At 36.3% G+C, this 16,256-nt stretch overlaps 1 protein-coding gene across 4 annotated transcripts in view; it reads left to right on the top strand.

Moving 5' to 3' along the window:
• LOC106672101 (trithorax group protein osa) overlaps nucleotides 1-16,256 on the top strand; it is a 198,004-nt gene that overhangs the window by 49,666 nt on the left and 132,082 nt on the right. For all 4 annotated transcript variants that reach the window (XM_014403246.2, XM_014403244.2, XM_014403247.2 and 1 more), the window contains exon 3: nucleotides 11,399-11,611. In XM_014403246.2, coding sequence (XP_014258732.1) covers nucleotides 11,399-11,611 — 213 coding nt within the window. The remainder of the gene's footprint in view (nucleotides 1-11,398; nucleotides 11,612-16,256) is intronic.

Genomic DNA, 16,256 nt, shown 5'->3' with positions numbered 1-16,256 from the left:
TTTCCCAAGCAAAAGAAACCTTTTTTTCTGAAACAATTGAAACCTTTTTTCAAGCAATTGAAACTTTTTTCCAAGCAAATGAAACCTTTTTCCAAGCAAAAGAAACTTTTTTTTTCAAACAATTGAAACCTTTTTACAAACCAATTGAAACTTTTTTCCAAGTAAATGAAACTTTTTCCCATGCAAATGAAACCTTTTTCCAAGCAAACGAAACTTTTTGAAACAATTGAAACATTTTTTCAAGCAAGTGAAACTTTTTCCCAAGTAAATGAAACCTTTTTTCGAACAAATGAAACCTTTTTCCGAGCAAATGAAACTTTTTCAAACAATTGAAACTTTTTTCAAGCAAGTGAAACTTTTTCCCAAGTAAATGAAACCTTTTTGCGAAGAAATGAAACCTTTTTCCAAGCAAATGAAACTTTTTCAAACAATTGAAACTTTTTTTCAAGCAAGTGAAACTGTTTCTAAACCTACATCACACCAGAGACCACATCCCACGACCTCTAAATATCGTTTTTTTTTAAACCGTCTTTTTCTTAAAAGCTATGTATAAGATTTGAATTAGCAACATTTCCAATCCTAAAACCCGTTGAATTTTATTTTTCTAACAGTAAATAAATTACATATTTAATAAACAATTAAAAGTTCATTTTTCTTTACTCGTATGGACTTGGTAAGATTTTCTTCATTGGGTCTGTGGGATGACTTTAGACTTTTAAAAATCAAAAGTTATTATGCTCATTGATCAAAATAAATGTGATAGTTTTTAATTTTATGGGATAGTTTTTATTATTAAAATTAATTTTTTCATAATTTGTTTTATGTTCATAACTTGTGATATACGACCTAAACTTCCTAAGCCCTCATTTTTACAACGAACATCCCACTGATCTATAGGTTGTTGCGAATTTACGATTATGAACGGTTATAGTTAGCGTGCTTGTTTCAAAGCCTAATTTCAGAAAGCCGCAAAGTAATTTATAAAGAGAGAAAAATATCACAAATAAAACAAAAAGGGAAAAATCGAGTTACGCAAACAGCCGTGACCCAGACTTACATCCTCGAATCCTTATTTGTGATGTGCCTCAACTTTTCCTCTCTTAACGTCTTCCGCGTTCGACTTTTTATCCACCTGATCTCTCTTAATTGACTTTTATTTTCGAGCAAAAATAAATTCTCTGCTTTTATCTCCACCGTGTTCTGTACTACCCGTCGAAAAAAGAGAATGATTTATCCAACTTCCTTCAACTCTAAGTGGTTTCTGGACAAAACTAGCGGGTGCCGCTAAGTAGCTAAGTACAAGGCCTGTATTCTCATCTGCCTCGTTTAAACTATAGCCGTTATTATTCTACAACTTAAGAACATGCTTTTAAAGCCCTTTTTAGTTGGCCAGTTGACCTGTTTCATTTGTAACAATTGTATAATTAATAAAACACAATGTAATATATAGAATAAATAAAAGTTGGTCGGTTCCAATCATTCATTTCTGTTGGTTTTATGGTTTGGCGCAAAAATAGAAAAAAATCAATATCTAATACTCAAAAGAAATATCAACTATGCAAAACGAAATATCATGGGAATTGATTATTGCTTCAAAGAACTGCTTAGAACATTCATCTATTTCTATAAAGACCCTGCCTCTTAGAATTGACAACTGAATCAATTACAATTGACATAGCTACAAAAGCTTTTACACAAACCACATCGGAATTGACTATTACGACATAGATAACCAACCAGTAGACAAATTACGATAAAGACAGCTTCCAACCAATGACATAATTACATCTAAATCAACTTTGATCAGATTGACTTACACTACAAAAACGTATCCAATATCAAAGACAAAACTCTTTGAATTGACTATTAATACAGGACAACCGACCATTGCCAAAAATAGTTAATATGCTACAATTTTCCATTCTGAAACCATAGCAATTGAACATGACAGAGAAATAAAATTAGTAGGAACACATTCAAGATAACAATTTTTTTCCGACATACAAGCGATACCTAAAGCCTTGGCCTTATGTGAGGTTGAGGCAAAACGAACGTGGAATTGTATGAAATTCATGGCAGAAGACAGTGACCCTGACGAGTTTGTGTGCCATCCTTAATGAGTCTTGGTGGAACGATACCCCAGGCACGAGGCAATACCAAGTAACTGCTGGAAAGTAACCGCAAGAGAACGAGGCCTTTGGTTGGATCCCCGGCAGTACACTGCCGCCTGAGAAGGCTTTTAGGCCTAGTCCACACAAGGCGTTGAATCGCGCGATCGGGCTAACGCGCGTTAGCGAAATACCAATGTGGTAACACAAGCGGACACATAATAACGCGCGCTTTTGCTCAATAGGCGCTCCAACGCGCGATTCGAAGTTTCCCCAACTAACGCGCGATTGACCAACTTCTCGAGGTACCTACATCCTAGTACAACTGTTCAGTTTAACGCGCGATTTCCAAGCGATGGCGGAAAAGACGGATATTTGTGATATATCGACGAAATAGAAAAAAGACCGGCTATATGGAATGTGTTTTCGTCGAGCAGTGCAGCATCGCAGCATAATTCGGAAGTTTTGGATGTTTTTTAATCCTTAATATTCATATACTGTCTTAAATGCGTTTTTCATATTTACTACAATCTTGTTCTACAATGTCAACCTTTTCGATTTTATACCATTATTTTAAAAAAATAAGAAAAAATTAAATAAGTACACTTATCTCAACGTTACCACGAGTTTTTCTTCTGCCGATATGGATTCCCCCATACATTGAAATGATGATGAAATATCGAATTTTATCAAGTCCAACAAATTGTCAAGAGTTAACTGACATTCTAAAATAATTGAGAAATTTTGGCTCATATTCACTCAACTTTGTATAGAGGATTGCGAACATACTGTGTGTGAATTTATCTGTCAAAATAGGATGAATCCAATACTGCCTTTGTCTTTGTCTTCTTAATTTATAACGACGGTAGAGATACCATAAACAAACTACTTTTTCGACTTCCATTTTGAGACTGAACCAAAAAAGTAAGTTCAAGCGTCACAATGTGATCGATCGCGCGATTCAACTTCTTGTATGTACTAGGCCTTATCCTCTGGATAGGAGTATTGACAAGAAACAAAGAACCACTGTTCAGAACGTTAATGTCAGGAAGAAGAGGAGACCGCAGAAAACGTTTTATGTTTATGTGACGGCCTGCGTAGGTATAGATTTTTGCAAATAGGAGAGGAAAAGCCTCAATCGAGATCCTACTCCAAGGAGCCTATGGTAGTGCTGTTGACGACATGAAACCATCCCGTGATTTAAAAAAATAGAGGAGCAAAATTAGGTCGGGGTGAAAACATACCTATCATCAGAAAGACAACCACAGCATTTAGACTATTACTAATAACTTGGGAACAAAGGCCCTACCTTCAATTAATGGCAAAACTACACCTGACTCAACCACAATTGATTCACAGTACAAAAACACACTATAAACTAAACAATTCCCCGAATTGACTTTTTACTACTAAGACACTGCCTTGAACAAACCCATAGCTTTTATGCAAAATGAGAGTTGGGTTTTTAAAATTTACGTATTGATCCTCTTAAAAGCTCGTTTCTTTTATTATTTCTCATTTTTCAAAGTCAATTTACAGAAATATTTATAATATTTCACAATTTAACAGATTTTGTTATAAAGCCAATGTGCCCAGTAAACAAATAGACCACTTAGAAACGACTGAACTGTACCTGTTACGATAGTCAGATTACGGAGAATAATAAAGGCGGTTAATTTAACACATGCTATATAAAATAAGTACTTCTCTTGTAATGAAGATCTCCATCCTATTTTCTTATTGCATTTAGCTTGTGTGGTATGGTATGTTATGGTGGAAAAGGATACTAGGAAGCGGGGTTTGTATCCCCCAGGCACTGCAGCCTTCTGGCTTATTGCACCTTCCTAGTTCCTTAGTTCAGTGCCATAGACTCAATCCTTCTTCTTAGATCAGGTGATTGACTGTCGTTGCTGTCTGATTCCCTAAGTTTTTTCCGTACATTAGGTTAAACCTCCATTGAGCTGTTGCTTCGCATTCGAAGATGATATGAGTGGATGTTTCCTCCTCCTCATTACATAATCTGCAAATGGGATCATCGCTGTATATACCCATGTTGTGTAGATGTTTTCTCAGATACCAGTGACCGGTTAGTAGTCCTATCACTCCTCTGAGTTTGGCCCTTTCCAATTGCAGCAGTGTTTTTGCCAGTCTCGGTGAGGGTTGTTTCATCATAAGTTTACTATGTCTAGCACCGCTAGAGTGTATCCACTTCTCCTTTTGTTTTCCTTGGATCCATTCTGCGATGGAATATTCTATATTTGTTTTTGTTATCCCAAGAATAGGTTCGGGGCCTATGTATGGTCTTGCAGATCCTCCTCTGGCCAGTCTGTCTGCTTTCTCGTTACCCAAAATTCACCCACACTGGCACCCAAGATATCAGGTTGTTGTGTTTCCCCTAGGTTTTGGAAATTTTGGATGCATTCACTGACTAATTTTTATGTGATTCTTTTACATGCTAATGCTTTAATAGCTTGGCTATCTGATCTTATGAGGATTTTTTTGTCAGTGTAATCTATTTTAAGATTTTCCAGGGCACAAGCATTGATGGCATGTATTTCCGCTTGAAAGACCAAAGTGGACTTCCCTAATGAGTTTGATTGCTCATGTTTTGGGCTTGTACAGAAAGCGCCTGATCCGGTTCCTTCGTTTGTTTTGGAGCCATCTGTGTACCATATCATTGTATCTGATGCTCTCCTGTGTTCTTCCTGACCTTTATAGTCCATTGAGACTTTATAGGAAATTGTGAAGATTGTTTCCGGGATCATGTAGTCAGTCCCCATTTCTATTAATGGGTGTCTGAGTTTGTTGATAATGGTTGTATGCCCGAATTGTTTAGTTCCTTCCCAATTTTATTGTTTCTTGAGTCTAAGTGAGCTTTTCCTAGCCTCTCCTTGTATGAATATTTCCAGTGGAGGTAGGTTTAGCAAAGTTTTTAATGCGTTTGTAGGGATTGTTCTCATCTCCCCTGTGACACATAGGTTTGCTAGTCTTTGTATGCTGCCTAATGTTTGGGTAGCTACTTTTTGTTGAGCTTTGTTCCACCAGATTAGTGATCCATAGGATATTCTGGGGCATTTAGCCTGTGGATTCATTTCAATTACAAAAGACCCCACCTCAGTTGTCTGTTTTCATCCCCAGGGCGGCAAACGACTGGAAATAGGATTGTTTTATTAATTTTCGTTGGGGGGGGGGGGAGAAGTCGATGCTTCATCTGTTTCATGCACAGTTGTAAACAATAGGAACGAGAGGATTATAAAAGCGATTCCTCTCGTCGGGGGAAAACGCGGCCCGGCGTACGGGGTAATTAGGCCTTAACAAAGGGCTAAAAGAGGCTGTTTACAAAAACCCCTTAGAAGTCTGCGAATTCCGTCTGAAAACGGGTACTCGAGATGTTCCGGTACGACTCGTGCCTCTTTTGATCTCGCCGAATTGGGTTATTTCGGAAACGCCAATTATTTCTCAAGCTGTACAACGGGGCTTGTTGGACTTTCGTGTCCACTTTTGGCCGTTACTGGCTCTCGATTTTTTTTTCCCTGCAAACTCGATCCTCTTTTTGTACGAGATTTGGTAAAAGGCAAGAATGCGGCGGCCATAAAATGAAAGTATAGCTATGCTAGAAGTGAAATCGGTCAAGTTGATCCATATGATACATTACGAAACATAAGCATAAGTCATTTTTAACTGTTGATCATTAAGGCAAATACAGGATGTACAGCTACTCGTGTTACAAACTTTGCCAGTAGATTCTACATTCAAAATGGGACCAAAAAGTCCTAATTAACTATGGTGTGAATCGCAGCAGTTTCGGAGTTATTCCTCTTTTTCTAATTTTTTAGGATTTCACGACCTTGCGTTCAAATAAACAATGATAATTACAAAACTAGAAGGTTTTGGACAAATCCGTTGTTACCATTGAAAACTACATTAAATTTCCAATAAGATATGATCAATACTAAACTTATAAACGTTTGTGAAATAAGCGTTTTAGTTGCCAGAACTTTGGGGAAATTTTTTTTTTTTCGAAGTTGAAAAATTTGCTGTGGTGATTCTAAGCGTCTATTTCCAAACCTAGAGACCAGCCAATTTCAGAAAACGTACTCGATTTAATGCCCTTTTTAGTGAGTGGTGTAATTGGTTTTTTAATCACTTTTTTCAAATATGAAGAAATTGATGAAGAAAAGGAAAACCTATCGTTGACGGATTGGTAAGATGAAAAGATTAACTAATAAATAATAATAAAAAAACATAACTTGTTAATTTTGATTCGAAATGCTCTCCACCCTCCGAAAATTCACAAACGAGCCCATTTTCTTATATTAGCCACTGCAACTCAAAAGTTTAATTTAAATTTAAAATTTTCAGCAGCGGACAGCATCCGTTGCTTTACAATTATAACAGTGTTGACGAGATATCACATAGATAACTAAAAACGTTTTGATATTAATACTCTTTTATTCCCATTATTTATGTACTCTTTATATATTTCTCTTATATAATTTCATTATTTTTATACGCTTTTATATTAATACAATAATCTTATAAACAAAGTTGTAATCGTAAGTAAGGAAACACTTGCACAATTTCGGTTTCGAACCAAAATTAAAAAAGTTCAGTAAATTCATTCAAAATTTCCTTTAGTTTTTTTTTAAATCTTTAATCCGTCAACCATGGTTTTCCCCTTTCCTTCATCAATTTCTTCATCTTTGAAAAAAGTAATTAAAAAAGCAATTATACCACTAAAAGGATATTAAATGGAGTATGTTTTCTGAAATTTGCTGGTCTCTAGATCTGGAAATAGAGGTTTAGAATCACCATACAAAGTTTTTCAACTTTGGGGGGAAAAAACTATTTCTCAACGTTTTGACAACTAAAAAGCTTATTTAAGTTTAGTTATTGATCACATCCTATTGGAAATTTAACGTAGTTTTCAATGGTATCATCGGATTTGTCCAAAACCTTCTAGTTTTGGAGTTATCATTGTTTATTTAAAGGAAGGTCGTGAAATCTTAAAAATTCAGAAAAAGGTGAATAAATCCGAAACTGTTGAGATTCGAACCATAGTTAACTATAAGTCTTTTTGGTTCCATTTTGAATGTAGAATCTACTGGCAAAGTTTGAAACACGAGTAGCCTAACACTCTGTTTATGATTTTATTTCATGATTTGACATTGATTAAACTTAAGTCAAACGTTCAGATTTTAAAAGAAAGTAACCACAGATTAGATTATATAGGAGCTCTTTATGTAAACCAGTATCTCCGTTTTTTTTTAAACCTAAAGCTTTTCGGTTTAGTTTAAGGCTTTTATTATACCCCAAAGCTTTTTCAAGGACACCCGTGTGTATCCTTCAGGCCGTAGCTTTTCCTCTCAGGATTAGGAATCTCAGCTTAATATAGGCCTTCGCATCAACACTGGATATGTTCGGCTGTTTGTTCTTTGCTGTATTTGCATAGGCTTGTTTCTGCTACTCCCAGCTAAACATATGCCTCTGGAGTCTGCGGTGTCAATAGTCCAACTATTATTCTAGTCCAATATGTGTCCTCATTGAACTTTCCTCGGCCAATTTATCGTCTTCTTCATTGCCCCTCTGCCCTGTAGTCCTACTCAGACAAGGATAATTTTGTTATTTGACCCATTGTCTGACCCTAATGCAGTCCCACCGACTCTGGACGTTACCACCGATGCTGCCATTGTGTTCAGTGCCGCCTGGCAACCACAGACACTAATTAAAGAATTTTTTAAATTGTCTAACTTCAGGGACTTGTATTTTCAATCTATATTCATAAATTAAAAAATACTGTAAAAAAATGGGGAAAAAAGATGTATAATGTGTTAATTGATGAGTTGTTCAAAATATGTACAATGCTTTATTTATAAATGAAAACAGTCGGCTATTGATAAATTTTGGTATACGTATCGCCTTGTAGAGGAAAAAGAATTTTTAGAATTCTCCGAATTGTTATGTAATAAACAAATTAATTTATTTTGTACGGGTGCCTCTGACAGCAATATTTTCCCCAAAAATAAACGAATTTTGAGTACAAAAAGTATGACTCGCAGATTCATGCTAGTCCCTCTATACGTAAAAATAAACGTGAAAAGGGTTGGTTTTGTCGGGAAGGAAAGAAATACGTCGCGGGTGGTGCAGGGGGCCCCTGATGTATTGGGGATCGGTATGGTTTGACAAGAGGGGTGGTGGCGGTGCCGTCCGGGGGTGAGATTGTGCATCCCTCCCTGACGTCATCTCTATTTACTATTCACACGCACGCACGCACACATGTACTTACAACCCCGTTTCATTCAGGGCCGCCCCCGCCCCTTCGAGCCCACCCCTTTCACAACGGAAAAACCGGGAAAAGGGCTTCTCGCCGTTGGCTTTTAGACTACTTTCTCCCTTCGCAGGCCCATTTTGTCAAACACCTTATACAAATAGCCTTATTTTACTATGAAGTCCAAGTCCTATCATAGTTCAAAGAGGAAATGTTAAAACATTAAACAATATGAATGGGTTTTACACCTACTATTAATCATTCATCTCTTCTAAATAAAATTTTTATTAACAACTGGAAGCTTTGATAAACTCGTAAATAAACCGTTTTTAGGATGTAAAATAGAAAGTTCAATAATGTTCATGTGCATCACGTTGATGTCAGTTGACCGAATAGGTCATTCACCATGCTCCCCAACATAAAGATAATCATACCTGTTAAAAATATTAAACATACGCCATTTCAACACTCAAAAGTGCTTTGAGATTTTACCATGATCACGTGTTATTGTTGTATATGTATAAGATTTTATTGATTTTGTTATGAAACTGTACGATTGTTTTATTACCAAGTCATGTCATATGATAGGGCATACGTGTGTGAGGTAAAGATATGAGAGGTTAAGAAGAAGTGAGCGAGAGAGAGAGTGAGAGTGAGAGGAAGGAGGGAGAAAGAAATAAAGAAAAACTTTATTGTGCCACGGGTACAGGTTTCTGCAAGGTCAACAATAACAAAAAATATGCAAATATATAAAGCAGCAACAGAGCCATAGAACAATAATTTGGTAATATAATAAATAATGTAATGGTAGCAATTACACCTTTTATTAATCATTCATCTTTTCTAAATAAATTTTTTAGAATATATACCGTATCAAACGTATACATAGTATAATTTCGTATAACTTTATTTATTATTTCTACTTTTTACAATATTTTACAAGTTTTTTATATTTTTTTAGCATGCTAACTTAACAATACTATACAAAATAATAACAAAACAATTGTGTTTACGCCAGTAAGTAATTTAATTGAATCACAGTTAAAAGGTGACCGTTGATCTTAAAGAGGGGGGTCTCGGTTAAGCCAGTTGTTGCTCTCAAGGCATGAGAGAAGGCTGTACATCTTTCGTTCCCTCGACTCTTACGATTGTCTCCATTATTTTAAGTTTTATTTTATTTTATTTCTTCATTAAACGAGTCCGTGCAAGTAGCCAATATTGGTCACAAAAGGGGGCCGAGAAGACTGGCTGGAAAACCATCACGATTTGCAAAACAAGTTGCTTCTGGCTGAGGCCCGCTCGAGCTCGACGCGGAGGCCGATTCTTCCGACGAGGGCGACTCGTGACTGGTGGTAAGTACACGTTTACCTTGCTCTTCGTTGTGACTAGTTGGTTCCTTGCGAAGATTCCAAATTACTGATTAATTTCAACTTATTTTTCTTTTATTTTAATTTTAGTTAAGTTACTTTATTTTCATTTCGTTAACAATTTTATTTTATTTTTTTTCTCTTCGGCAATAGCCGAAACAAATTGTTTAAATGTATTTTTCTAAACTAATTTTTACGCTAGTTTTTAACATTTATTTATTTATTTTAATTAATTATTTTTTCCACGTGACGTGTAAACGTCAATGTTTTCCTTTTAGAGGTTCTATAGATAGGTAGAACTGTATATTAGGTTTTTAATTCTTTGTGGGTTTTTATTTATTTATTTTTTTGATCGGCGGGGAGGGAATTACACATTTTGCAGGAATAGATTAAAAATAATTTTTGTTAAGTGGCGATCTTATATGGAGGCATATTTAAATATACATAAAAAACCCTGGTTGATGTCAATTCAAGCCGAACTCTAGTCACAAATTGGTTGTATAAATATTGAAGGGATCAACAATCGAACAAACCACAGAGAAACAAACTTGAAAAATAAAATCTCCTACATTCGACATTAACCATATTCAAACGTTGATAGTAATGGAGTACAGAGTTCATTGTAACCACCAAAAATGTATCTAACCGAGGAATTCATAGCTTTCTGTAGTTTTCTGCCCAATTATAACACCACTCTTATGCATTTTCTTTTCCATGTTACTTGCAAGTCCCATGAAAGCGTTTCACTAATTGTAACACCTAAGCACTTCACAGAATCGAAATAAGCAAGTCAGTTGCAAGTACCTTTGTTCTACTAAGTGATTTATAATCTAAGGTGTTAACATATCGGGAACTACCAATGTCTATCGTTTTCATTTTCTCTACCTTGAAAAATTTCTTGCTTGCAGCCCGTTTACAAACACTTTCAACATCCATGTTCACCTTCCTAAAGCCATCTTCTAATTCAGAAGGTGGCACATGGAAGTCAACCTGGAGATGACCTGCGTACACCAAATATTTATTGTAACTATTAGAAGCAATTATGTATTTTGACGTAGATGGAAAATAAAAGTGGACCTAAGACAGAACCCTGCGGTACTAGGTTTTTAACAGGAGGATGGAGAGAGGGTGGTGGTGGGAGGGAGGAATAAGAGAGAGGGTGTGTGGCTGAGCGAACGAAAAGAGAGAAAAAAAGAAAGATGAGGGCGTGGGAATGTAAAAAAAGACATATTGAGTGTCAGATAAAGTAGGGAAAAAGGGAAGAAGGCGGGTGGGAAATGGAAGAGGGACATGGGACATAACGTGAAAGGGTGAGAATAGAGAGATAGGTGAGAGTAAGAGATAATATTTATATTACGAACGAATTTATATGTGATATGGGTGAGTAAATGAGAGTGATACATGCAATTGGATTTTATGTAAAGCTTTTGTTCATTTGTTATAATTGTTTTTAAATTTAATCTAACTTAGGGAATATAAGAACAGAAACAAACAAAATAATATTTAAATTGAACTCAAGAAAATGGACGTAATCTTGAATCTTGCCCCCATTCATTATTTGATTTGTCGAAAACTTAACTAGACTAGGCGGACCAAATTTAATTGTGACCGAATGCCAAGAAGTTTAATCGTTTGTTTTTGCTTTTCTTTTTCAGATGGGCGGTTCCGGCGGAGGCAGCAACAACGGCAGCTTCGGCGGAGGCGGCGGGAACGAAAGGGGCGCCGGGGGCGGCGGTTCGTGGAGCCCCGGCCCCCAGGCGGCCCAGCAACAGCAACCGCTCCCCCCGAGCCAGGGGCCCCAGCAGCAAGCCCAGCCCCCATCCCCTTCGCCCCATCATCAGCAGCAACAGCAGCAGCAGCAGCACCAGGTAATTATCCGGCTCGGTCAGGATTAATTATCGCACGGCACGTCGCCAACAGCTTCCGAAAATTCCCCCCGGTGAAATTACCTGCTACCCTCCATCAGACAAGAAGACAAGTTTTGGCCAATGTTTTAGAAAAAAATTCAATTTTCATTCTGATAAATAATATAGGCCTTTCTGTTTTATTACGTTTCCTTGTCATATCAAATTTTTTTTCCATAAATGTATTCTTGCCTGTTTAAGTATATGTCTATTTTTTTCTGTGTGTGGTGATTAGTGACCGTTAGTCGATGATTATTCAGAAATCGTGAGATGCCGTCTGGTGTGATGTAGGTTTCAGAAAAACATTTTCTTTATCGTGCTACGTTTCGATCTTTATTAAGATCATCTTCAGGGCTCAAAGTGTTTGTTTTCTGCGTAAGTGTGCCATTCGTGCGTGTCGTGTTGAGAGTGCCCAACTTAGCAGCAAACAAACACTTTGAGCCCTGAAGATGATCTCAATAAAGATCGAAACGTTAGCACGATAAAGAAAATGTTTTTCTGAAACCTACATCACACCAGACCGCATCTCACGATTTCTGAATAATCTATTTTTTCTCATTTACTTTAAATTTTTGTTACTCAGTTGATATTTAGAGCTTGATATTTCATCTGTGCATTACCGTTCGTATAGATTCCCGTTACTGTATTTTACTTAATGCTGAAGTACCCCGTTTCTGAAAAGGGGAATCGTTAAAGGACGAAGAGACCCTTTCGCATTTCTGGCTATCGCCCCTATAAAGTATAAAGGGCGTTTAAGGGAACGGCCGGGCCAGTGTCGGTCGGGTAATTAGCATGGATAAGTGGGCAATAATAATAAAAGTGGGTGAGAACGGTGCCGGCTAACCGCTGAACGGCCCATATTTCCTTTATGGGCTCCCTCATAAATTGAGAATCCAGGGGTGGTGGAGGGTTGGCGATCCAGGAAGAAAATACATTTTCTCCTGGATTTTAACGGTTTTCGTTACTCGGGGTGTTCCAAAAAATAAAAAGCATACAATTAACATAAAATTTCCCTAATTAAACATATTAAATTACTAATTGGTGTGTTCTACGTAACCTCATACCCACAATGAATTAATGATCAATTAAACGGGACAAGTAATAAATAGTTAATTGATATATTTTAAATTTATCTAAATTTCTATTTTGATCCTTTTTCTCCTAACATGGACCTTCCTGGGTTAAAAAATTAACTTCTTTAACTTTTTTGTATCTTCTGAAAGGTTCTTTTAAGCCAGGACGTCGAATTTGAATTTATGAATAAACTCGCAAGATTCTATGAAAGTTTGCTCCCTGTGTCACGCTGTTTCTTTACGTTTGGATAAACCTGTTGGTCGTCTAACGAGAATTTGGTTTTTATTATCAAGCTGGCCTAATCACAACAAAAATCTAACCGTGAAAAAAGGGCCAAGTTTCCCCCTTATAAAAAAATTAGCCTCTCAATGTAATGATATCTACACTGTGGCCAAGTCCGTTCTTTTTTTATACCATAACTTAAGAAACCTCAAAAGAAAAGATAAAAGTTCCAGACTCCCTGCCAAAAAGGTCATCCTATCCTTGTGGCCCAACTTCACTCCTACTTTTATGAGCATCACAGTTCTTTTATTTTTATTGGTTAAGACTTAGCCAGTTTCTGAATGAGGAGAAAAACATGAGGACCATGTTTGCTCACATAGGAGGGGTGAGTGAAGGGAAGGTAGAGAACTGACAAGAAAAAAAAATACTTTCAGAATCTTCATTGCTCATTCATAAACTAGCCAAGTGTTAACCAATAAAAATAAAAGAACTGTGTTGCTCTTAAAAGTAGGATTGAAGTTGGCCTCAATGTAAATATCACTACTTCGATTGGATGGCCTTTTTGAGAGGGAGTCTGGAGCTTTTATCTTTTCTTTTGAGGCCTCTCAACATATTATATAAAAAAAAGAACGGACTGCCATAGTGCAGATATTGATAGGGTAATTTTTTGTAGGGTGGCTGGAACTTGGCCCTTTTTTCCGATAGGGTTTTTGTTGGGATAGCATACTTTTGATTGCTCGAGCATTGTGGAAGTTGTCTTGGTTTTTTTCGAAACAGGAACGATTAGGCATGTAGATTTTCAAAGATCGTACTGGCCTCTGTTGAGGAGTTGAGAGATTCCTCGGGCGTTGTCACGTCTTTTTATATTTTTATGCACAGATCATAACATGTCTAAAATTTATTATTTATATGTTTCGTTTCAATTAAATGCGATTTATTAAAAAAAAAAAAAAAAATCACTCCCGGTGGCCGTTTCTGCCATCGAAATCACACGTTCTAACTGAACGCGCAAAAATTTGAACGTCAAACGTTGCATTGAAAGTCGATTTTTTTTAAATCGATGGATGCGCGTGACTTCACTCATTTAGAACTACCTCACCACCGTAAAGCGGCACAAGTTTTAAGAAACTTGCAATTTTCAAATTTTTGCCTTTACTTACAGTATAAGCCCTACCTTTTTGAAGTGCCTTATAATTACTACACTTTCCCCAACTAAAGGTGCACGGATTATGAGAAAATTTCTGTTTTAAGAATTTTTTTACTAACTCGCAATACAAAACTTCCTTTTTACCAAATTTCACTTTTTTAGCTATCCGGCAAGTACCTTATAATTTTGATGATCAGTGAGTCAGTCAGTAAGTAACGAAAATGCAAATTTGAAATTCTCCCCTTTTGAAAATGCTTAATGTGCTCAAATTTTCATAATGTCCTAATTGACCTAAACTTAATTTATGTTTCAAATTTCAAAAGCCCATCTTGAGTGAAAGAAGAGATATGCGTGAGCTGAGATCATTAATGCATTTTTACTTCTCATTTCTTAAAAGAGCTCTTTGTATGAGAATATAGGGTTTTCGAAAAACTTGCCATAAAATGTGTTTGCACAATTTAATCATTTGGGTCCGCCTAGTCTCGCTGTTCATTTACGTACAGATGAGCCTACCGATTGTCCAAATCGAAATAAGTACTGCTCAATATGTTTTATGTTAGAAAGCAATGATTTACTGCTCGGGTTGTTGATGTTTTTATATTATTTCCTACAACAATTAAGCTTACGTTTGGATTTTTTTTCAACTTTCAATAAATTTACTTCGTATAAGTTACACTTTATTTCTGCCTCCGCAGGTTGGTTATTGTGGTCCGCCAAGTCTCGGTGTTTTGTTACGTTAAAATAAATCTGCTGGTTGCCCAACGAGAATTGGAAAACTGGTCTCAATCAGAAAACTCTTTGAAAGTGCTCTTCTGTGTGAGGATGTCGAGTTTTTGAAAGTTTGTCATAAAATGTGTCTGTGCCCATTCGATCATCCAGGTCCCCCTAGTCTCGCTGTTTATGACAAATATCTGCCGAATGCCCAATACAAAAAAAATACTGCCACTTTTGTTTTATATTTGAAAGCAGCGAAACACCGTGGTAGCAAGTTAATGTGTTTATAAAAAAAATCCTACAGGTTTTAAATATCAGCTTATGTTGAAAACCTGTAGGTTTTATTATCATTTAAAATAAATTTACACCGTAGGCTTTTTACTTTATTTATGTGCACGCAGGTTGTTTATCGTGCCTAGTCTTGCTGTTTCAAATAATACATCTTTTAATTTCCTCATAGTTTGTTTCTTACCTTTTCATTAATGGCTTCTTTTTGTCGAAAATTGTGTTCGTTTTCATCATTTTGGTCCGCCCAGTCTCGCAATGAATACATTGGCCTATATTACCAAATTGAATTTCCTAGAGTATAGAATTTTGACCTTTTCCTCGTAAAATATATGCTGCATTTGTTTTGGTTTTAACGCAGCGATACACTGCTTGGGTTAAAAAAAATATAAAAAATATTAATATTTTTCTAAGTTTTGAACCAGTAGTTATTTAAACTTAGTTAAAAAATGCATTTATTGTTATTGTATCACGCAATATCATCCGAACGGGTCCGCCTGTTCTCGTTGCTTCCATATTTATGATTTAAACCGGCCCTACCCTCTAAGAATATATACAAGCGTGTAATACATGATGAATTGGTAAAATTACTTAGCGAGGCTAGGCGGACCTGCAAATAAAAGTTGCTATATAGGATTTTATTGTAATTCATAGATCGGTTAAATTTTAATTCAATCGACACTATAGTTATTTACATAGTTGAATCAAAACAGGAAACTCTTCACATGTCGAAAATTTCCCTTTTCCCCAAATATAAACGATGTTTTCATCAGTAGAACGGTTGGGTTTGTTAATGATGATTGAAAAGACTCGAGTGTATTTTTTTTTAAATATTGATCGGATTCATTTATGGAAAAGGGGTTGAAAAAATGCCGAACACCGATCCACAGAGGGCTAAAACCCATTACACCGGTTAATTCGGCTCAATCAATCCCGTGTCCTATGGGAAATAAAATTGTATGACAAGGGCTAATTAATTTTATTAAAACCTTGTCAAAAGAGGTGAACTCTATCGGCCCTCTTCCTCTTTTTTCGCCCTGCCAACCCCATACCCAACAGTTTTAACGTGGAACGGAATTATGCAAAATGGACCGTGAATTTCGAATATTTTAAAAATTACGATATAAATGGATAGCCAATGTAAATTGATTTGGCTAGGGATAAAAA

The sequence above is a fragment of the Cimex lectularius genome, unplaced genomic scaffold (genome assembly GCF_000648675.2).
Source record: "Cimex lectularius strain Harlan isolate CLEC.00 unplaced genomic scaffold, Clec_2.1 scaffold93, whole genome shotgun sequence".
Taxonomy (NCBI): domain Eukaryota; kingdom Metazoa; phylum Arthropoda; class Insecta; order Hemiptera; family Cimicidae; genus Cimex; species Cimex lectularius.
Note: the sequence above shows the minus strand (reverse complement) of the source record. Positions and strands in the feature narration are given on the sequence as shown.